The sequence below is a fragment of the Dipodomys ordii genome, unplaced genomic scaffold, assembly GCF_000151885.1.
Source record: "Dipodomys ordii isolate 6190 unplaced genomic scaffold, Dord_2.0 Scaffold1, whole genome shotgun sequence".
NCBI classification, from domain to species: domain Eukaryota; kingdom Metazoa; phylum Chordata; class Mammalia; order Rodentia; family Heteromyidae; genus Dipodomys; species Dipodomys ordii.
In genome coordinates, this window is record NW_012267217.1 from 50,554,048 (window position 1) to 50,576,585 (window position 22,538).

General features: G+C 42.1%; 1 protein-coding gene across 2 annotated transcripts in view; it reads left to right on the forward strand.

Moving 5' to 3' along the window:
- Smarcal1 (SWI/SNF related, matrix associated, actin dependent regulator of chromatin, subfamily a-like 1) overlaps nucleotides 1-22,538 on the forward strand; it is a 67,183-nt gene that overhangs the window by 35,350 nt on the left and 9,295 nt on the right. For both annotated transcript variants that reach the window (XM_013011202.1, XM_013011209.1), the window contains exons 12-15: nucleotides 4,923-5,063; nucleotides 9,860-10,075; nucleotides 14,492-14,562; nucleotides 19,783-19,885. In XM_013011202.1, coding sequence (XP_012866656.1) covers nucleotides 4,923-5,063; nucleotides 9,860-10,075; nucleotides 14,492-14,562; nucleotides 19,783-19,885 — 531 coding nt within the window. The remainder of the gene's footprint in view (nucleotides 1-4,922; nucleotides 5,064-9,859; nucleotides 10,076-14,491; nucleotides 14,563-19,782; nucleotides 19,886-22,538) is intronic.

The window sequence follows — 22,538 nt, forward strand, 5'->3', positions numbered from 1 at the left end:
TCCTACCAGCAGGGTAATAGAATTTCCTTTTGGCCACATCCCCACCAGCAATGTTTTTTGTTATTTTTCTTGATAATGGCCATTCTAATTGGGGTGAGATGAAATCTCAGTGTTGTTTTGATTTGCATTTCTTTTTATGTCCAGAGATGTTAAACATGTGTCTATTGGCCATTCTTACTTCTTCTTCTGAGAAGTCTCTCTTTAAGACTTTAGCTCATTTATTAATTGTGTTGTTGTTTCTTAAAGGGTTTATTTTTGAGGGTTTAATTTTTTTGAGTTCTAAGTATATTTTAGATATGAAGTCTCTGGTAAAAACCTCCTCATATTCTGTGGGCTTTCTGTTTATCTTGCTAGCTGTGTCCTTTGTCATGCAGAAACACTTCAGTTTGACATTGTCCCATTTATTCAATCTTCCTTTAATTTGTTGTGATTCTGGATCTTTACTTAAGAAGTTTTGACCCATGCCTAGGAGCCCTAGTGTTTCCCCTACCCCTTCCTGTATTTTTTTTTTATGGTATCTGGCCTTACATTTTAGTCTTTGATCCATTTTGAATGAATTCTGGTACAGGGTGATATATAAGGATCTAACTTCAATTTTCTGCATGTGGATAGCCAATTTTGCCAGCACCATTTTGTTGAAGAGGCTGTTTTTCTTTCAATCTGTGTTTTTGGCTTCCTTATCCAATATTAGATGGTTATCAGTCTGGATTCATTTATGGGTCTTTTATTCTGTTCCATTGGTTCTTAGGCATATTCTTGTGCCAGTACCAAGCTGTCTTTATTTATTTATTTATTATTAATTTTTCTGTTGGTCATGGGTCCTGAACTCTGGGCCTAGGCGCTGTCTCTCAGCTCTTCAGCTCAAAGCTAGCACTCTACCACTTGAGCCACAGCACCACTTCCAGCTTTTTCTCCTTATGTGGTGCTGAGAAATCAAACCCAGGGCATGTAAGGCAAGCATTCTACCACTGAGCCACCTTCCCAGCCCCCCCCCCCAAGCTGTTTTTATTACTACAGCTTTGTTACAGAGGCAAAGGGTGAACAAATGTAGCAGTGATATTCTCTAGATACTACATTGAAGTGAACTATACAACTTGTGGGTGGTACTGAGAAGGGAAAAACAAAGAGAGCAAGGGAAGGGGTGACATTGTTCGAAAGTAAATGTACTCAAACCAGGCCCCGGTGGCTCATGCTTATAATCCTAGCTACTCAGGAGGCTGAGATCTGAGGATTGCAGTTCAAAGTCAACCCCGGCAGGAAAATCAATGAGACTCTTACCTCCAATTAACCACCAGGAAAGAGGAAGTAGTGCTGTGGCTCAAGTGGTAGAGCTCTAGCCTGGAGCTGAAGAGTTCAGGGACAGCGCCCAGGCCCAGAGTTCAAGCCCCATGACTGACAAAAAAGAGAAAAAGTACTCTTTATCTGACTTATGTAACTGTACATTGCCTTTATGATAACAATTTTTTTTTTGGTTGGTTGTGGGGCTTGAACTCTGGGTCTGGGCGCTGTCCCTGAGCTCTTTAGCTCAAGGCTGGTGCTCTATGATTTGAGCCACATCACTACTTCCAGCTTTTTCTGTTTATATGGTGCTGAGAAATTGAACCCAGGGCCTCATGCATGCAAGGCAAGCACTCTACCACTGAGATACCTTCCCAGCCCACAATAACAATTTTTTTTAAGAAAAGAATAGAACCTCAGTCTTCTCTATTACTGGATTTTTCCTTCCTACATATTGAGCTTTCTTTCCATTCTCCAGTCTTCCTTTTACTGAGAGGTATTGACTCTTCTGGGTTTTTGGGGGGTTTGTTGTTGTTGTTCTTCTTCTTGTTCTTCCTGAAATGTAGCCTGAGATACTGCTTTTTTTTTTTTTTTTTGATACATAGTCTCACTATGTAGCCCAAGCTAGCCACAAACTCTTACTGCTCCTGCCTTAGCCTTCTGAGTACTGCACTTAACATGCTGCATTTGTTTGAGATCTAAGTGCTTGTTGGTTGCTTGTCCCCAAAGTATGCTTGCCACTGTCCTTATTTTTGAAAATTCTGCAGTGACTTAAGAACTAGTTAAAACTTAACTAGCTCCAATGTCCATCATGTCAGGATTCTTGAGTGTTAAGACATTTGGGTGGTGTGGATGTGGCTTTGTGTTCGTTAGCTGCCTTCAGCATATCCTGTTCCTACATTGTGTACATTGCATACGTTTCACTGAAACCATAGCAGGAGTTCTAGGCACCTAGCTCTGGGGAGCATGATTTTATTTCTGACCTGGCATGTTGGTGAAATACGTTATAGCCAATAAAGATATTCAATAAACCAAATTACTGGCTCTGATGCTAACAATATCTGGACTGCTTCTTATATGAACTTTGAATAAATAACACTAAGATTCATTTCAGTAAATCTAGCAACTTACTCTATTATCAACCTGTTGTACAGATTTTGTTTCCACTTTAAAACCATTAGTAAAGTAAGCCTGTCTTGGAAGGTCATCTGTCCCGAGTAGTGTCTGTTCATAACTACATCATCCTTCCAACATCAAACAAATTCTTTTCTACATTGTTCCATTGTAGCTTTCTTGGATCCCTCTTTTCTTTCTTTCCCTAGGAGAGGTAATTAAAAGTGTTTGGTTTGGTGTTGACTTATATATAGCTTTGTGTGTTTATATTTCCCTAGATTAGAACTTCTCAGAGGTAGAGACATATAAATCATTTGCAGCTGAGCACAGATTAAAGGCCTTATGGATGGCAGTGATGACACTACATACATATTGGGACTGAGCAGGAAGCGGGCTAAATCATTCACAGCAGATGAGATTTTATTCTGGTTTCTTTTTACAGCCAGCCTTTTTCCTTTTCCATAATGTTACTTGTGCTTTTCCATACCTATACATATCCATTTGCACTATTCCCACTGCTCCTGTCTAGGAAGCGTATGGGGGAACTGACTCAGTACTAACTGCATCTTATACATATCCTACAGAGGTTGGAGTTAATTTCCATCACCTGGTTCAGGAGTCACTTTGGGCCAGGCTCTGCCCCAGGCAAACTTGGTGACATGGGGAGCAGGTTTGAGAGGATGGACAGGTTGTTCTCTTCTTAATGGAACTTTTCATTTTGCCCCTTCATTGAAATGGGCTTAAACCATGCAGAGAGATGCTACAGACATCATTCAAGAAGCCCATTGTTATTTTAATGAGTCTGCACAAACCCATGCAGGAAATTAGAAGGCCCAAGTAATTGAACTGTGGAAAATTATAGCTGGAGAAATTCATAGTTCTACCATCATAATGGAATTAGGTATTGGCAGTGGCCAAGAGGGCGAAGGTGCACTCTAGAATTGTATATTTATGAGGAATCATCTTTCTTCCCACTGTTACATCTTATTTATTTATTTTATGAGGCAGTGTATTCATTTGAAAAATCTAATTTCCTCCCCTAGGAGATTGACTTCATGCCACTACCTTATATTACTGTCATTAACTCAAGGTTACAGTGGTTAACAAGCTGTTTCTAGACAACTGAGCTCTGCTCAGAGCTGAAGTGAATTTTACCTCCGGCAATTGTGGAGACTTTATGTTCTAATATGTTAAGAAGTGTCTTTCCTTAGTCTCGCCCACTTTCCCCTTATACTGAGAGGTGGGAGATGAGTCTGCTCTTCTCGTGGTTGGTGTCAGGGTGGTGAAGGCTCTAGAATTTGTCATTGGGGTTGACCAACTATTTATTTTGGTCCTGAGCACTGCTGAGTGGGCTGCTGGAGACCTAGGCTGAGTTTAGAGTCAGTGGAGCAGGTCTTACCATGCAAAGACCCCAAAATTAACTTGAAGCAAGGGTCTGCAGGCTTGAACCAGAATGAAGTTTGTAAAGGCATTTTTCTTTTTTATGAGTAGTGGTAGAGTTTGAATTCCAGGCCTCATGCTTGTTAGGCAGGGGCTTTACCACTAGAGCTATACCCAAAGTCCTTTTTGCTTTAGTTATTTTTCAGGTAGGGTCTCGTGTTTCTACACAAGCCAGCCTTGGACTATTACCCTATCTCTGGCCTCCTGAATAGCTGAGAGACCACTGGCTTGCACTATGGTGCTCAGCTTGAGATGGGAATGGGGTAGAGGAGAAGTACTCTCATGAATATTTTTCCTGGGCTAACCTTGAACTGTCATACTCCAGATGTTCTTTCTAAGTAGCTAGAATTAAAGCTAGAATTAAATTTTGTTTTCTTAAAAACAAAACAAAACTAAGCCCCCGAAGTCAATAAAGGTTTATAGCTAGGCAATCAATCCCTCTCTCTTTCTCCTGTCTGACAGTACCTGACAGAGTCTGACAGTAAATCCTTTTGGATGCATTCTGTAGGAAGTTCAGCTCTATGGCTCTCTTTTCCCACTTCCTATTCCACTGATGGAGTCTTTGAGTTCACTCCATGTTTTCTACAACATTAACCAGCTTCCTTCAAATTATTTCTCAGCATCTAGTGAACATTTATTGGTGACTTGCTTTTGTGCTGGGCACAGAGTTCTACAGAAAATAAAGGGCATAACAGCTCAGTTCTTAATCTCAAGAAGCTTGCAGTCGAGTGAGGTTAGCAAGGGAAAGAGAGTCCAGAATATTGTAGTCAGTGCTGTGAGAATAGCTAAGAGGCACTTTAGAGCTGAGAGCCCACCTGACTGCAGACATGGCAGTGGCACTAGGTTCTCAAAACACATATGGTTATGATACCCTGGCCTAGAAATCTCAGGTTATCAGCCACTTCGGAATCTAGACCTACCCTGAGATCTAAGGTATTTGAGCTTAAGAACCATGAGAAGTGAGAGCTCCCAGAAAGTGGAGGGCCAGGGACTCCAAGGAATCCTTCTATTGCAAAGGGCACAACTCCTGCTCACTGGGGCATTTTGCATATTCCCTGTGTCCCAAACACCTCTTGTCATTTGTCTTCCAGGTTGCCAAGAGAGTGATCTTACTATCAGGCACGCCAGCCATGTCCCGGCCCTCAGAGCTCTACACGCAGATCGTCGCTGTCAAGCCGACATTCTTCCCTCAGTTTCATGCCTTTGGACTTCGCTACTGTGATGCCAAACGGGTATTCTCTCTTTCCTCCCTTGCCTTGATTGTTCACCCTGATTTTGACATGTGATCTTGTTGCTCCTTCTCTTTGGCTGTGATATGAGCTGAGGATCAAGGGCCAGGAAACTGGACTAAGTTCCAGTTTGCTCCTAACCCTGACTTTGGCATATTTTCAAAGGCAAGATATATTCAGATGCCTCCTAATTTTAATGTCTGTGGTGATTCTAGATTAGCATTGTCTACAAAAGGGACCAGCAGATAGTGCAGAGTTGTGTCCAGCTCTGATAGTCATAACCCTGAGCCACGCTTATAGTTCCTCCAGCAGGCAGGGTTGCTGGGGCTGTAGAAGGAAAGTTCACACCAGATGCTGGCCCCTTGAAGGTACTATGGTGGCGAAAGGAAGGTCCTAGGCAGAGTCAGGAAAATACATGAAGAGGCAAGAGTTGCTTGGGAGGGATCTGAAATAAAACTGGGGGAAAAATCCTCTCTACAAAAAAGGCAAAAGCTCCCTGGAGCAAGCAGAGTAGGAGCATGATCCAGAGCTTCCCTGGGAGGTTTTTCTGTAGAGCCTTTACTCCTAATGGTGACTTAAGTGTGTCATCCCTGGCTGGAAGGTCTGAAACGTCTGACCCTCACATTCTTATGTGAATGCATTGCCAGTGGAGCAGGAAACCTGTAATAGAAATGTGCTACAGTCAGTATCGCCATTGTAAAAGCCAGACCAGAGTGATTCTTACTTTGTAGCCAAATTACAAATATGTACTCAGTTCTTATTTGCATCAAAGACACTGATACTGTGGAAAAATGGGAACTATTTTTGGTGCCAGTTCTAGGGCTTGAACTCAGGGCCTGATTGCTGTCCCTGAGCTTCTTTTGCTCAAGACTAGTATTCTACATTGAGCTGCTGCTACCTTTGGTAGTTTAATGTAGGTAAGAGTCTTACAGACTTTCCTGCCTTGGCTGGCTTCAAACTATGATCTTCAGATCTTAGCCTCTTTAGTAGCTAAGGTTATAGGCATGAGCCATCAATGCCTGGCTTAAAATACTTGTTTTAAAAGAAAAATCCTAGCTGGGTGCTGGTGGCTCACGCCTGTAATGCTAGCTACTCAGGAGGCTGAGATCTGAGGATCCCGGTTCAAAGCCAGCACAGGCAGGAAAGTCCGTGAGACTCTTACCTCCAATTAACCTTTAGAAAACCGGAAGTGGCTCTGTGGCTGAAGTGGTACAGAGCTGAAGAGCTGAGGGACAGCACCCAGGCCCAGAGTTCAAACCCCACAACTGACCAAAAAAAGAAAAAAGAAAAATCCTTTATACATTTAATTGGTAAAAGTATTGCAAGAGTCCTGTTTATAATTATAGTATATATAACACAAATTACAATGATTTCCAAAGTTAATTCCAAACTTTTGTAGTTGATTGTTGATGCAAGAAATTTCTCAATTACTAAATGCATTAAAAAATTGGGGCTGGGAAGGTAGCTCAGTGGTAGAGTGCTTGCCTCACATGCATGAGGCCCTGGGTTTGATTCCTCAGCATATAAGCAGAAAAAGCTGGAAGTGGTGTGGGGACTCAAATGGTAGAGCGTTAAAGAGCTGAAGAGCTGAGGTACAGCACCTAGTCCTAGAGTTCATGCCCCACAACTGACAAAAAAAAAAAAAAAAGCCTATATTTCTTTTTCTATGGAGAGTGAATATGTGGCCACGCACTTCTCTTCTGGGGGAGGAGCGGTTGAGACAGCATCTTGCTATATGGTTCAGGCTAGTGTGTGACCAACTATGTAGCCCAGATTGGCCTCCTGCCTCTACCTCCACAGCGTTGAAATTAACAGATGTGTGCCAGTGTGCTCAGTTCTCACCAAATGCTTCTTTAACACAGTCTGTGACTCATTTTCTCTGTGGTTGGATCTAGACTGAGTTGATTTTGTGTAGGTTTCAGGTATGCCTTGTACTTGTGACTTTGTTTACAAATAATGTTTGGATCAGGATTTCTCCCTAAGCTAGTTTATCTCTATAGCTAGAGATAAACAGGCCTGAAGGCTGCGTCATTTTCAATACTCCCTAGGTCATCCCTTCCTTTGTTGTCTGTATCAGGCTCATACTAGAAACTCAGTCTATCATCCTTGAATTCTTCCATTCCCCCCTTCTCTTCACTCCCTCACCTCCATTCCAAACACCATTAGTGCTTTTTCCTCTTCACATCCTTTTCCTCAGCCCAGGGTCTGGGGCCAGTAAGTTTTCAATGAAAGTTTGTTGGATTGTGATTGTTCTAAAGTCCAGTTTAAAATCATTGGTATTATTTGGCTTTAACCTACAATATTAAGAGGAAACAATATTAATCTTGGAATGTGATGTCAAATTAATTCTGATACCTTCTTGTGCCCAGCATGCTTTTTTTTTTTTAAATTTCCAGCTTCATGCATTAAGAGAAGCTGCTGAAAAGAGTGCCCATGCTGAGCTCATTTGCTGCCCAGTGGCTATCTAAAGGAATCTACTGAGAACTTTCCATTGATTTCTGCCTTTTAAATTTTTTTTAGTTTTCTTTAAGTACTCCTACAAAGGGATTTTGATTCAACATGTCAGTTTGTGAGTGCAATGCATCTTGCTCAATGTCACCACTTCTGTCATTCTCCCCCAATTCTCCCAACCCCACCCAACTACCCAGGTTACCACTTTCACATATGTACATTGAATGTTATGGCTGTATTCTCTCACTCTTCCTCTCTCCATTTGTTCCTCCTTTCCTCCCAACTGAAACAAAACATGTTTCAGCTTTCTGGTATTCATGCTGTTAAACTGTAACTTAGTTATTCAAAAGAGACCATTGGAATCCTCCCCTGTATATGCCCTACTGTAGTAATATGTTTGTGTATATATACATACATATGACCCTGTATATGTTTTCATATGTTTATAATTTAGATCTGACTTCCACATATGAGTGAAAACATTTGCCCTTTCTGTCTCTGGGACTGACTTGTTTTACTTAACATAATTTTTTCGTAAAAAAAAAAAAACAAAACACAGCTCTGAGTCATTGTATATCTTCATCTTTGTCTCTTTTGGTTCTCAATTGAGCAAAACTCTATAGGACACATTGCCTGCTCCCACTACGATGCTGGGCCCTTGAGTCCTTTAAAGTAAGCAAGCCCAGACCCTCCCTTCAGGCTGCTCATAGTCCAAAGAAATGTGAAGCAGGAGAGACATAAGCAGTTGAAGATGCAAAGCAGGCACTGGTGGCTCAAGTTAGGGGCCACTTAGCGGAGGCTGAGATCTGAGGATTATAGTTTGAAACCATCCTGGGTAGGAAAGTCGATGAGACTCTTTATCCCCAATTAACTGCCAAAAAAATGGAAGTGGAGGTGTGGCACAAGTCCAGAAAAAGCCAAGCGAGAGTACGAGGATCTGAGTAAAAGCCCCAGAACTGGCACAAAAAGAGAGAGAAAGGGAAAGAAAAGAGGGAGAGGGGGAGGGAAAGGGAAGAAAAAGAGGAGGAAGAAGAGCAGAGGGAGAGAGTACAAACTAGGCTTCCTGGTTTTCAACTGTGGAAATGAGTCCTGTTTCCTGTAAGCTTGTTGGTCATGGATAGGATTTTTATGTATTTGATTTGTTTGTATAGTGTGGTGCTGAATGGAGCCTGGGGCTTCACACTTGCTAGATGTGCTCAACCACTGAGCTACATCTTCTCTACCTGTATGACAGGAAATAGGCATTTGAGCTCACTGCTTCCTAGGAGCTGCTGTTTGGGGAAAGCAGGTTGTGAAGGACTGCTAGCCCTCCTGGATGACCTAGTCAAACCAACCCCAACCACCGTTTACCACAGTAACACTGCAGTTGGATTTGATTGGGTTGCTGTGATCCACAATGAGAAATAGTTTTTTGTTTTTGCCAGTCCTGGGGCTTGAACTCAGGGCCTGGATACTGTCCCTGAGCTTCTTTTATTCAAGGCTAGTAATCTACACTTGAGCCACAGCACCACTTCTATAAAATTTTTTTTGGGGGGGTCCGGTCGTGGGGCCTGAACTCTGGGCCTGGGCGCTGTCCCTCAACTCTTCAGCTCAAGGCTAGCGCTCTACCACTTGAGCCACAGTGCTACTTCGGGCTTTTTTCGTTTTGCTTATGTGGTGCTGAGGAATCGAACCCAGGGCCTCAGGCATGCAAGGCAAGCGCTCTACCACTGAGCCACCTTCCTAGCCCCCACTTCTATAAATTTTTTTGATCCGCAGAAATCCCATCAAATAAAGATGTTTCAGATGTTGTTTATGACACAATGTAATGGAGTCTGTAGGATTCACCTTGAGGAGAATTTCTTTCTGTATTTAGTATATAGGAATAGTCAGAAAGCTATTTTTTTTATTTTTTAATATATACCTAATCTGAGCTGAGAATGTGGCTTAGTGGTAGAGTGTGTGCCTAGCATGCATGAAGCCCTGGGTTCGATTCCTCAGTACCACATAAATAGAAAAAGCCAGGAGTGGCACTGTGGTTCAAGTGGTAGAATGCAAGCCTTGAGCACAAAGCAGCTCAGGGACAGTGCCCAGGCCCTGAGTTCAAGCCCCAGGACTGGCAAAAAAAAATAATACATAAAATAAACATCTAATCTTCTGAAGTTCTGCATTTGCAGCTGGAAAAGTTGATGCCAGACTTTAGGATGCCATGCCGTGTCATTTTTATGATCTCCTGGCTGTTTTTTCCCCACCTTTCTTCCCTTATTTATCTCATCTGGGGCTAATTTCTCCTCATCACCACCTGGGTGGTGATGAGAAAAGCACCCTGCCTGGAGCAAACAGTCTAACGCAATCTCATTTCTCCTCAGCTATCCTGGGGCTGGGACTACTCGGGCTCCTCCAACCTGGGAGAGCTGAAGCTCCTGCTGGAGGAAGCCATCATGCTGCGCCGCCTCAAATCTGACGTCCTTTCCCAACTGCCTGCCAAACAGCGCAAGATGGTAGTAGTTGCCCCAGGACGGATCAGCGCCAGGGCCAGGGCTGCCCTGGATGCAGCAGCCAAGGAAATGACCACTGACAAAACTGTAAGTTCTGGCCTGGAGACAGGCTGGAAATGGATGCAGACAGGTGTTCCTTTCTGAACAACTCTGTGAAAATGGCCCAGGGTTCTCACCTTGCCTTTCCACACTTGCTGCACCCAGGCAAGAACAGCCAGCCCTTCCTTGATGACTGGTGGTAGATTGTCATAAAAATAACCTCAGGGGAGAAGCAAGATGGTGATATACATGTGTATTCTGACAGAAAGCTGAAATTTATCTTCAGAGTACACTGAGGCTGCCTCAGTATGGTAGCAGTTAAGACCATTAGGGCTCCATCTAGTGGGTACTTAAGTTACCCCTCAGGTCACACCTGTGCATTGGCACCAGTCAAGATAACAAATGGACATGGGTCCCAAAGCAGAGTTTTTGAACCCTCTTAAACCTTGGAAATCCTTAAGTCATCTAATAATGGCTGGCAGGAAGTTGGCAGGTCCATTTTACAGAGAGGGAAACCAAGGCTCACAGGATGCCAGGGTGTTATTTCTATTCTACAGTAGAGGCAGGGCTAGAGCCAAGGCTCTTGTCCCTGTAATTTAGGGTTAAGGCTCTTTTTTTGTGTGTGTGGGGGGGTCAGTCGTGGAGCCTGAACTCTGGGCCTGGGCACTGTCCCTCAGCTCTTCAGCTCAAGGCTAGCACTCTACCACTTGAGCCACAAGTGCCACTTCCGGCTTTTTCTGCTTATGTGGTTCTGAGAAATCGAACCCAGGACCTCATGTATGCAAGGCAAGCACTCTACCACTGAGCCACCTTCCTAGCCCCTTAGGGCTATTTCTACTTTCACCTTTTCAAAACAGTTATTTTGCTATTCCAGCTCCATTTGTGTCTCTTAGGGTAATAACCTTCTTGCCCTGGTGTTATTCTCATTGGTCAGGCAATAATCAGATGTTTGCCATTATCACAAAGCATTATTTGAGCCTCATATTATTTATTTCATAAAGAAGTTTAAATATCAATAAGGTCTCAGCTTTGTAGGAGATTGCAAAATAAATAAAAATAACAGGAGACACAATGCATGAAATTTTTAGTGTCATTTTTACCATAAGTAAAACTAACCCATCACTTTTAAGAAGAAAATGCATTGGTAAATTGTTACACTGTATTTAATTTATACTATATTACATAAACTAACCTGGATGATTCCAAGTAAATAGGGTAAGCACAATCTCTTTGCTGTAGACCTTTACTGTGGACCTGTAGAACATTGTTCTTCAACTTCAGCAGAATCATGGGGAGAAGCAAGGTGCTGTTGTAAAAATAGTTCAGTCCTCCTCGTCTGATGGGAGTTAAAATTCCAGTGAATAGAAATTTTCATCTCAATTTAAATTTTTTTCTTATCATCTTTTCCTAAACTTTTAATATCTGCTGACTTCTGTCCAATAGTGAATAGCACCGGACAAGAACTGATGAATAAGGACCAAATATAAAGGGTGATAGTAGCGGCTGAGGATGTAGCTCAGTGACAGAACACTTGCCTAGCTAGCATGTGCTTGGGGATAGGGAACCAGTATCCTAATGTCAAGATTGGACTCGATACCTGTAGGCATTCCTTCCAGACTCTGACCAGCTAGGAAATCCTGAGTTCAAAGTTAAATGGAGAATCGTGGTTTTATGGTTTTAGTCAAATAAGAAATCCATCTTGCTATAGTTAATAATTAATTTTTAGCCCCAAGTTTCTCTTTTTTGTATATCATGGCAGCTCCACCAAGCACTGCTGACCTGCCTGTCAAGAAATGATTCTTTGTACCTTTCCATTTAAAAAAAAAGAAGAAGAAGAAGCTTTAGGAAAGGGACAGGTATGAGAGGTGGGAACACAGAGTGTGGGGGGAAGCTTTAAATCATAAAAAGGTAGCCAGTTTATAATCTATGTTATAATGAAGGCTTTTTCTCATTTTTTTCAGCCGAAATAATAGGTCTCTCTTCAAAGGCTAAGGAAAGGCTGCCTGTAATTGTCTTTTTGTCTAAAGCAGTTTTTGATCAGCAAGAGCAGGAGCAGAAAAAAGGATCATGTCCACTCAGACTTCCTGGTGACAGAGTCAGTTCACGCATGACATATGACATTCCATTTTAAAAAAAGTTTAAAAACTCCAATACATCTCATTTAACCAAAGTCTAGGAAGCAGGAACAAAGAATACAGACTATTTAAAATTTTCTTGCTCACAGCTAAAAAAAAAAAAGTGGGGGGGAGAGATCATTAATATGTGATATCTACCCAACTTGGAAAGTTTTCCTTTTCTTTTTAAGATAACACTATTATAATTTCTCCTACATTAAAAATCCATAGGTTTGGGGATGTAGGGCAGTGGGAGAACACCTGCTTAGCACTTGAGAACCTTGGGCTTGGTCCTCAGCATTTCCGAAACAGAGAAAGAAAGAAAGAAAAAGTAGTTGCTTATAATGCAGTAGATATCTATTCTATAAAATCTAAAAAATAAATAGGTTGAAGGCCTGGTGCAGGGGTTCCTACCTGTAAGTTTTGCTCTTCAGAAGGCGGAGTGATCAGGGAGGATCACAGTTCATGGTCAGCCCAAGCAAAAAGTTAACAGTACTCTGTCCCACAACAAGCCTGGCATGGTAGTGTACCTCTGAAATCCAAGATACTGCGGAGGGTTAGATAGGATCCCTGGCAAAAACATGATACTATCTGAAAAGTAATTTAAATTTAGGGCTGACAGTGTGACTCAAGTGGTAGAGCACCTGCCCAACAAACAGAAGACTTTGTAACCAATTCTCAGAGAAAAAAGGAGAGGTACTTACAGTAAGGAACCATTGAGTGCTTGCTACATGCTGGAAATGATGCTTTCTGTGTTTCAGTTATTTAACTCACCATCAGGGTCTAAGCCCATATACTTGAGCTCCCAAGACCACATTGATTTCTGGTTCTGTCAGGTGTTGGTGGCTCACACCTGTAATCCTAGCTCCTCAGGAAGCTGAGCTCTGAGGATTGAGGTTTGAAACCAGCCAAGGCAGGAAAGTCCATAAGACTTTTATCTTCAGTTAACCATCAATCAGCCAGAAATGGAGCTGGGGTTCAAGTGGTAGACTGCTAGCCTTGAACAACAAGCTAAGAGACTGCCTAGGTCCTGAGTTTCAAGCCCCAGTAACACATGTGTATACACACACACACACACACACACAGAGGGCTGGGGGGGGGAGAAAAATTCTAGTTCTGCCTTTAGAAACAGTGTGGCATCAGCTTATGTGTCTTTTCTACTTTCATTTTTCCATGTCTGCAAATGGAGATGAGATCATTGTGCTGTCTTCAAAGCCATCTTCATTACTGAGTTAGAACTCAGTACATAGCCTTTACACACTGCAGCTAATAGCATTAGCTGTTATTTTTATTTCTTTACTACGAAAAAATAATTATCTTTGCAGCCATATAATTTAGAATATAGCATTTGGGTGTTTTTCTGAAATGCTTGTATATGTGTGTTTTGCTTTAAATGTCTATAATTTCTCTATAAAATATGCCTTATATGACTATATATAAATATTCCTACATATTTGCATATACCTATAATGCATATTTATATGTAAAACATATCACTCAGTAAAACCATGTTCTATTATATGCAAAATACATGCAAACAGTGTCTGCATTTCAAGAGAAGAATTGGGACCATGCAAATATGCATTAAGTGAGCAAGGAAACCAGTGACAGACTGTTGTGAACACCTGCCCATGTTATTAAGTGTTCTTCCAACCCAATGTCTTAGTCTTTGCTCACCTGGCAGTTTAGAACTTTGCCTCTCCCACTTATTTAGTTGGATCTTTTTTTTTTGGGGGGGGGGTCCGGTCGTGGGGCCTGAACTCTGGGCCTGGGCGCTGTCCCTCAGCTCTTCAGCTCAAGGCTAGCGCTCTACCACTTGAGCCACAGTGCCACTTCTGGCTTTTTTTCTTTTTACTTATGTGGTGCTGGGGAATCGAACCCAGGGCCTCATGCATGCAAGGCAAGTGCTCTACCACTGAACCACCTTCCCAGCCCCTTAGTTGGATCTAGAAGTTGTCATCACTCCCTCACTCCCCTGAGTAACACCACACTGACAGAGTAGCTTGTGTATAGATTTGTGCACATATAGTTCTAGCTCATGAATATACTCTTAAAGAGTAAATTCTGAATCCCAGGGGGATGAAATGCTTTCCAGAAGAGCTTTCATGATCCTTGTCTCCTTAGATCCATGCATCTGTTATGGGAATGACTGAGGATCTGGAATGTTGGCTCTAGAGAGAAAACCAGAGCAGTTCCTCTCACCTGGGCAAGCGAGCAGATAGGTCAAGTGTCAGTGCTAGGGTCTCCCCATAAACTGGTGGCTGTTGGGAAGCTCAGGGTAGCCACAGTTGAGTCAGCTTGTCACAGAGTTCTCACAGGACACCTTTCAGCTCTCCTCCTCTTTCAATAGAAACAGCAGCAGAAAGAAGCCCTCATTGTCTTCTTCAACAGAACTGCTGAAGCCAAAGTCCCATGTGTCATGTGAGTACTTACCAAGTGTCCACCTGTCCTTCTCTCTCTCTTGTCTCTGTTACCCCTATCAGTCTGCCAGAATCATTTTACTGCTCTGAGAGTTGACCAGCAGGCCGGAGATGTGCTCACGTAGTAGAATGCTAGCCAAACAAGGAAACTGAGCAACTTCAGGGCCCTGAATTCAAACTCTGGTGCTGGCTGGAAAAAAAAAAAAAGGAATTGAGTAGAGTTTAGAATTATAGCTGCTTGGAAAATCAGTTTAGTCTCCATGAACTCACCATCCACCATGCATAATCACCCTGTTACTGGAGCCACGCCTGGGCTGTAGTTGGAGTCTAACAAGCCTTTCTCAACCCAAGAGGGTACTGTGACTTAGAAAGAGGGTAGAGGGGTTAGATATAATGGTAAGCACCTGTAATCTCAGCTACTTAGGAGGCAAAAATAATAGGACTATGGCCAAGTACTGAAGGCTCACATCCTTAATCCTAGCTACCCAGGAGGCTGAGATCTGAAGGTTGTGATTCAAAGCCAGCCCAGGCAGAAGAGTCCCCATGAGACTAATATCTTCAACCAGAAAACCGAAAGCGGAGCTGTGGCTCAAAGTAGTAAGGTGCTAGCTTTGAATGAAAAAGCTCAGGGACACCACCTAGGCCCGTGAGTTCAAGCCCCACAACTAACAAATAAATAAGAGGACTGTGGTTAGAAGCCTGCCTCAACAAAAGTCCCTATCTCAAAAATTAGTTGGATTTGATGCACATGCCTGAGGATCTCAACTTCTAGGGAAGTTCAGACAGGAGGATTGAGGTCTAAGGCCAGCCCAGGCAAAAACATGAAACTTGCTCTGAAAAAAAAAATGAAATAGGAAAAATAAAAGGATGCGTCTTGACTGACTCCCCAACAAAGTTTTCCCTGGCTTGGGGAACTGTGGGCACCTGCCTTTAAGAAAGAAAGAGAGAAGCTGCTTTTGAGGATACTCTCTGCCTCTCTCCAGAGACATGAGATTTCAGCCATTACTTACCTAATTTTTTTTAAATGGGCTATTGTCACATTTAGTTCTCTTTTCCAGCATATAAACTAAAGCTGAAGAAATAATTGCTGTTCTAGTTTTACTGATTTTAAATATCCACAATTGCTGCCTTTCTTAAAGAAAAACCCACTCATGTTCCAGTATCACTGTGGTTGGAACTTCAGGCGACCCTAATGGTAGACAGTTGGCATTATTTTTTTTAATTGTCTTTACATTTGTATGAGGCTCTGGTGGGATTATGGTTCAAGTGATTGAGTCATAATGAAAATAAATTTGGTGTGGGCTGAGAGGTGCCAGACCGGCTATGGAGAGAGATCTGTGGGTAAACTGACAACACATGGCCTGCCCTGCCCTCCCACTAGGCCCTTGGATCCCCTGGCCCACCAGCCTGGCCCTGCCACCTTTACTGCTACACTCAGGTCCACATGCCCCAAGAGAGACTGCTGATTGGCAGCCTGTTCTCCTTTACTCTCTAGGCAGGGCCCTTTTCATTCATAAGACTGTTGTGGGACTTGTGAACTCCAGATGTGGTTTTTATGACCTGGAAACTTCTCGTAGAAACAAATCTGAATTGCCCTTGCCAATGCATTCCTCACCTGCTGCTAAGTAACAGAGGGCAGGAGGTTGTTCTTTGCCTTGCTCCTTCAGCCCAAGACCTACAAAATTCAAGGTCCATGGGGCTATCTATGTCTTTGGGTGTTGAATCAACAAGCACACATTGCCCTTAGAATTTTAAGCTAACCTTTTGTTTTCTGTTGTCTAGTTGTGGTTTTTGTTTTTTGTTTGTTTTTTTTTTACAGTGCTGAGGATGAGACCTTGGGCTCCATATGTGCTAGGCAAGTGCTCTACCATTGAGCTGAATTCCCAGGCCTTAAGGCTAAGCATTTTACCATCTCATAAATAAACTTTGGTCATACATCATACATACTTTTTCAAAGTTGTATGGTAAATTATATAGTTCTTTACAGTTTCTAAGCAATTTTTAGCTCTATTTATTTTTTGAGTGTGCCAGCACCAGGGCTTCTTGCTCTTGCTTAGCTTTTTTTTTTTTTTTTGGTCGGTCGTGGGACTTGAACTCTGGGCTTGGGCGCTGTCCCTCAGCTCTTCAGCTCAAGGCGAGCGCTCTACCACTTGAGCTACAGCACCACTTCCAGTTTTCTGGTGGTTTATTGGAGATAGGAGTCTCACGGTCTCTCCTGCCCGGGCTGGCTTTGAACCGCGATCCTCAGATCTCAGCCTCCTGAGTAGCTAGGATTACAGGCATGAGCCACCAGCGCCCGGCTTGCTTAGCTTTTTTGATCAAGGCTGGCACTCTACCACTTTGAACCATACCTCCACTTCCAGATTTTTATTGTCTGATTGGTAGGTAAGAATCTCATGGACTTCACTGCCTGAACTGGCTTTGAACTTCAATCCTCAGATCTCAGCTTGCTTGCTTGCTTGCTTGCTTGCTTTCTCTCTCTGTCTCTCTCTCTCTCCCTCCCTCCCCCTTCCTTCCTTCCTTCCTTCCTTTCTTTCTTTCTTTCTTTCGTCATGGGGCTTGAACTCTGAGCCTAGGTGCTGTCCCTCAGCTCTTCAGCTCAAGGCAAGTGCTCTACCACTTGAACCATAGCACCACTTCCAGTTTTCTAGTGGTTTATTGGAGATAAGAGTCTCATGGACTTTCCTGCCTGGGCTGGCTTTGAACTGCGATCCTCAGATCTCAGGCTCCTGAGTAGCTAGGATTATAGGCGTGCACCACCAGCATCCAGCCATGGGCATCTTTTAATATAATAGGACAGTTACTATGGTAGGCAAGTGCTTCCAGCCTGGTAATTGAGGGACTTGTAATGGGTAGAAAAGTGAAGCTGTGTCAGATGGAGAGGGAAAAGAGGCATTACGAAAACTGGGACCAGAGGTCACCAAATTAATTTTTTTTGTGGCCCTGTGACTTTTTGATGCTGTAGCAATAACCTTTTTTATTTATATCATGGCAAATTTTATGTTTCTCAAAATAATTAATGTGGTTTTATTAGTACAACAGTTCACAACACCATAGTGTTGTTTACAACTCTTAGTTAGAGGACAGTCCACTTAATTCTCCAACCCCCTACGTATAACAGGAAGCTGTTGAGATTTGTTTGTAAAGGAAGGCTGCAATATTCTTTGTGAAGACTGCCATATCTGGGGATGACCTCAGGTTGGGGGACAGGAGGGGAAGCTCTTATGATTAGGGACAGGAGCCGCAGTTACCTGCACAGGCTCACCTCTTCCCTGGGGTTATGAACCTCTACAGGGTGCTAATCTATGGGGAACAGCAGGGGTCTGTTAGCTGGGTCACTCATACCACTCACACTATAGCTCCACCAGGAGTGAGGCCTTTTGAGGGCTTGCAGATAAGAAGTGTGATGTTAAGAAACAAGGCAGGGAAGTGGTTCTGTGGCTCAAGTGGTAGAGCACTAGCCTTGAGCTGAAGAGCTGAGGGACAATGCCAGGCCCAGAGTTCAAGCCCCATGACCAACAAAAAAAAGGACTGGGAATGTGGTTGAGTCGTAGAGTGCTCACCTACCATGCCCAAATCCCTGGGTTTGATTCCTCAGTTCCACTTAAACAAAAAAAGCCAGAAGTGGAGCCATGGCTCAAGTGGTAGAGCAGTAGCCTTGAGCAAAAGAAGCTCAGGGACAGTGCCCGGGGCCAGAGTTCAAGTCCCAGAACTGGCAAAAGATAAAAAGAAAAACGGGGCGGGGGCTGGGAAGGTGGCTCAGTGGTAAGAGTGCTTGCCTTGCATGCATGAGGCCCTGAGTTTGATTCCTTAGCACCACATAAGCAGAAAAAGCTGCAAGTGGCACTATAGCTTAAGTGGTAGAGCACTAGCCTTGAGCTGAGGGACAGCACCCAGGCCCAGAGTTCTGGCCCCATGACTGGCAAATAAAGAAAAAGGAAAAAAAAAAAGAAAAACGGGGGAAAAAAAGAAGACAGTGGCTGGGTGTATATCTAACAATTAAGGTTTGAAGCCAGCCTTGGCAAATATGTCTGTGACACTCTGTCTACAGTTAGCCAGCAAAATGCTAGAAGTGGTAGAGCATCAGCCTTGAGTGGAAAAACTAAGCAAGAACAAGAGGTCCTGAGTTCAAGCTCCAGTACCAGCATAAAACAAAAACAAAAAACAGTGAGTGGAGGAGAGAAATAAAGGGAGGTTTTAAGCAAGTGAGATCCTTTTTACCATATTCATTTGCCTTAGAAAAGAATTCAGTCACCACTGTCTTAACTGTGGGCTGTGTTTTCTGAATTCTGAGTAGGAGGAAAAATAGAACTAAAGAGCCTTCTCTGAATATCTCTTCAGTATCATTATTATATTTTTCATTATTATTATCATTACTGTTATTATTTGGTAGTGGTTTGTGGATTGTACTCAGGGCCTAACCTCATGCTTGTTAGGCAGATACTGTACCATTTGAGCCATGCCTCCAGTCCCTCTTTGTGTTTTTATTTCTAAGATACGGTCTTGTTTTATGTGCAAACCAGCCTGGGCTGTGTTCCTACTACTTTCGCTTTCCCTCACTGTTGGGGGTGACAGGTGTGTACTACAGTGCCTAACCGTTGAGATGGAACCTCCCAAACTTGCTTTTTTGCCCAAGCTGAACTTGAACTACAATCCCTCCATCTTCACCTCCCAAGTAGCTAGGACTCCACACTTAAACCACTGCAACAAGAGTCACTTACTTCTTAATATTAAGCTTCTAGAAATTTGCGAACTGTTAAAAAATCCCTTAATGCCCTGCCTGTGTGTTCCAGGACTATAAAGATATTTCAGTTTATATGGAAAACAGATGAACATCCAAAGTTAACAAGTTAGCAACCAAAGTGAGAATTGTTGGTGACCTTCTCTGATCCAATTAAGAAGACTGTTTCAATAACATATCATAGACACATAAAACATTAAGGATACTTCAATATACTTGTGTAGGCTAGATGACTGAAAAGTATAGAAGTCTTTCTGCACATGGCAGAAGATGGCTTCTCAGCAGCTTCTCATTTTGCTTCTTGTCCACATGACCTGGTGTGAGGAAAAAGGGGAGCATTCCTCTCCTAGAGAAGGGAGTAGGTAAGCTTGGGAGTGCAGTTGATCTTGAAGGGTCTGCTGTCCATGTAGAAACTTTTCAGTGATTAACTTCAACTAGATGAGCATATGTTTAATCCACTTTATTTTGTTGTCCATGCAGTGAATATATCCTAGACCTTCTGGAAAGTGGAAGAGAGAAGTTTCTAGTGTTTGCACATCATAAGGTGGTTCTGGATGCAGTTACAAATGAACTTGAGAGAAAGGTAAGCTCCCTTTGACTTTGAACCACTGGGTCTTGAGGGAATTTCAGGGTGCTTTTACTGCTTATTTGTTGTTTTTTTATGGTCAGGGCTAAGCTGGTAAAGGAAGTGATGGTTCCCAGACCCACAGCTGATGACCTTCTGAAAAAGAGTCTTTGCTTGTTGGACAAGTGGGCACAGTTAGTTCCCCACAGGGAATATTTCAATTACCCTGTGCCCTAGATAGACATCCACAGCGTTTTGCTTTAGGGCTGTCTCCAGGGACTCTTCCACTATTCTTCACTTATAGTACAAAACTTCCAGAAAGGAAGGAACAAACATTGTCCTCTTTGGGGGAAACAAGTGTTTGTATGCATGTCTTCTTGTCTTCTTTCTTTTGTTTCTCTTTACTATTATCTTTTATGAATTATACATAGCAGTGTGCAGACCAAAGTACACAGGAAAATCCACAGGGATCTCTAAGGGTGTTTGTTAAAACTGTACTTTCACTCTTGGTTAAAGTTTAGGACCATGGATTTCCTGTTGTCTTCCTTCATCCTTTGCAGTGATGTTACATTAAACATACAACCTCAGGTACATACTCAGCACCTATGTATCTTACACCCAGACTGAATAAATCTAAAGTTTCACTGTATTAATTTCAAGGCTTTTTTTTTCCACTACCATATGGAGATACTATTATTTATCTACTCATCAATAAGGCTATTTGGGTTGATTCCACGCTTTGTAAATATGAATAATACTACCATACTTTGGTTGCTAACTATAATGCTGAACTTTAAACTGAGGAATGGAAGTCTGTGTTGAATTATTGAGGAAATGTGGTCAGCTAATATATTAGTATTGTAAGTCATTTAAATTTATTGTTATATGTTTTGTGGCCTAATAACATTGACATTCAATATGTTCTTGAGAACAATGTATAGTCTACTTTTATTGGGTTTAGAATTCCATAAAATTTGTTTTATGTAGTTGGTTTAGAATGATTTCCGAATCTTTTATTTCCTGTTGATCTTCTGTTTAAGTATTCCATCCATTAGCACAAATAAAATACTTGTCTTTGACTACTCCCTCTCTCCTTCCATTATCTCTCTGCCCTTCAATTTTATCAGTTTTTGCTTCATGTATTTTTTAATTATAAATGTGTTTATACTAATGTCTCCTTTTTTTCTTTTTTGGGGATTAGTACCAGTTAGTTGTACCAAAGTGTTTCATTTTAACATGTATATATATGGATACAGGTATCTATTAGTTACCTCCTCCATTCTTCTCTCTCTTCCTTTATCTCCCTTCTCAAACCAGTCTCAAGTTTCTTTGTTCTGTTTTCATGTTCATAGATTATTATGCTTGTTTTCATCCTCCTTCCTCCTTATCTGTTCATCCATTGCATTTAGCACTACTGCTACATCCCAGCCCAGACATGTGAATAAAGGGAATGATCCATGAAGAGGAAATTACAGTTGTCAACATGTATGCATCAAATAGTAGGATACTCACATTAAACTAACACTGACTTACAAATATTGAGAGATCCCAGCACAGTAATAACGAGAGACTTCAATACCCCATTCTCATCAGATAGATCATTCAAATAAAAGATCAGCAAATCGCAAAGTTAAACGATACCATAGACCAACAGACATCTACAGAGTATTTCATTCAGTAGCTGCACAATACACATTCTTCTTAGCAACCCATGGAATTTTCTCTAAAATAGATCTTATCCTAGGACATGCAGCAAGTCTAAACAAATATAAAGGGGTGGGAAGGTGGCTCAGTGGTAGAGCGCTTGCCTTGCATGCATGAGGCCTTGGGTTCGATTCCTCAGCACCACATAAGCAGAAAGAAAAAAGCTGGAAGTGGCGCTGTGGCTCAAGTGGTAGAGTGCTAGCCTCGAGCTGAAGAGCTGAAGGACAGTGCCCAGGCCCAGAATTCAGGTCCTACAACCAGACCCCCGAAAAAAAAAAACAAATATAGAAAGAAATTTTTTAAACTCCTTTAAAACTATATATAAAGTATAGTCTAAACTAATATAGACATGGTCATTCAATGGAGAATGATTTCCTAAGCATATAAACAAAGTTATAAAAGATATTTATTGAGGGGCTGGGAAGGTGGCTCAGTGGTAGAGCGCTTGCCTTGCATGCCCGAGGCCCTGGGTTTGATTCCTCAGCATCACATAAGCAAAAAAGAAAAAAGTGGGAAGTGGCGCTATGGCTCAAGTGGTAGAGCGCTAGCCTTGAGCTGAAGAGCTGAGGAACAGCGCCCAGGCCCAGAGTTCAGGCCCCACAACCGGACCCCCCCCCCCAAAAAAAGACATTGATTGAGATAATGTAAAAAAAATATGGATTTACTCATGGTTGTTGTGTATACTTGGTATATTTGTACATTTGTCAATAACTTAATAAAAACTCACTTTTCCAAACTCTCCTTTTTAGGAATTTATCCTAAGAAAATAAATGGTCAGACTAGTGAACAAAGATTTATTTATAAGGATATTATATATAAGGATATATGTCATTCTGTTAATATTTAGAAACTTAAAAGGTTATCAGCAAATGTCCCATTAAATAAATTGCAGTATATATAGCCATAAAAATACAATCACCGGGGCTGGGAAGGTGGCTCAGTGGTAGAGCTCTTGCCTTGCATGCCT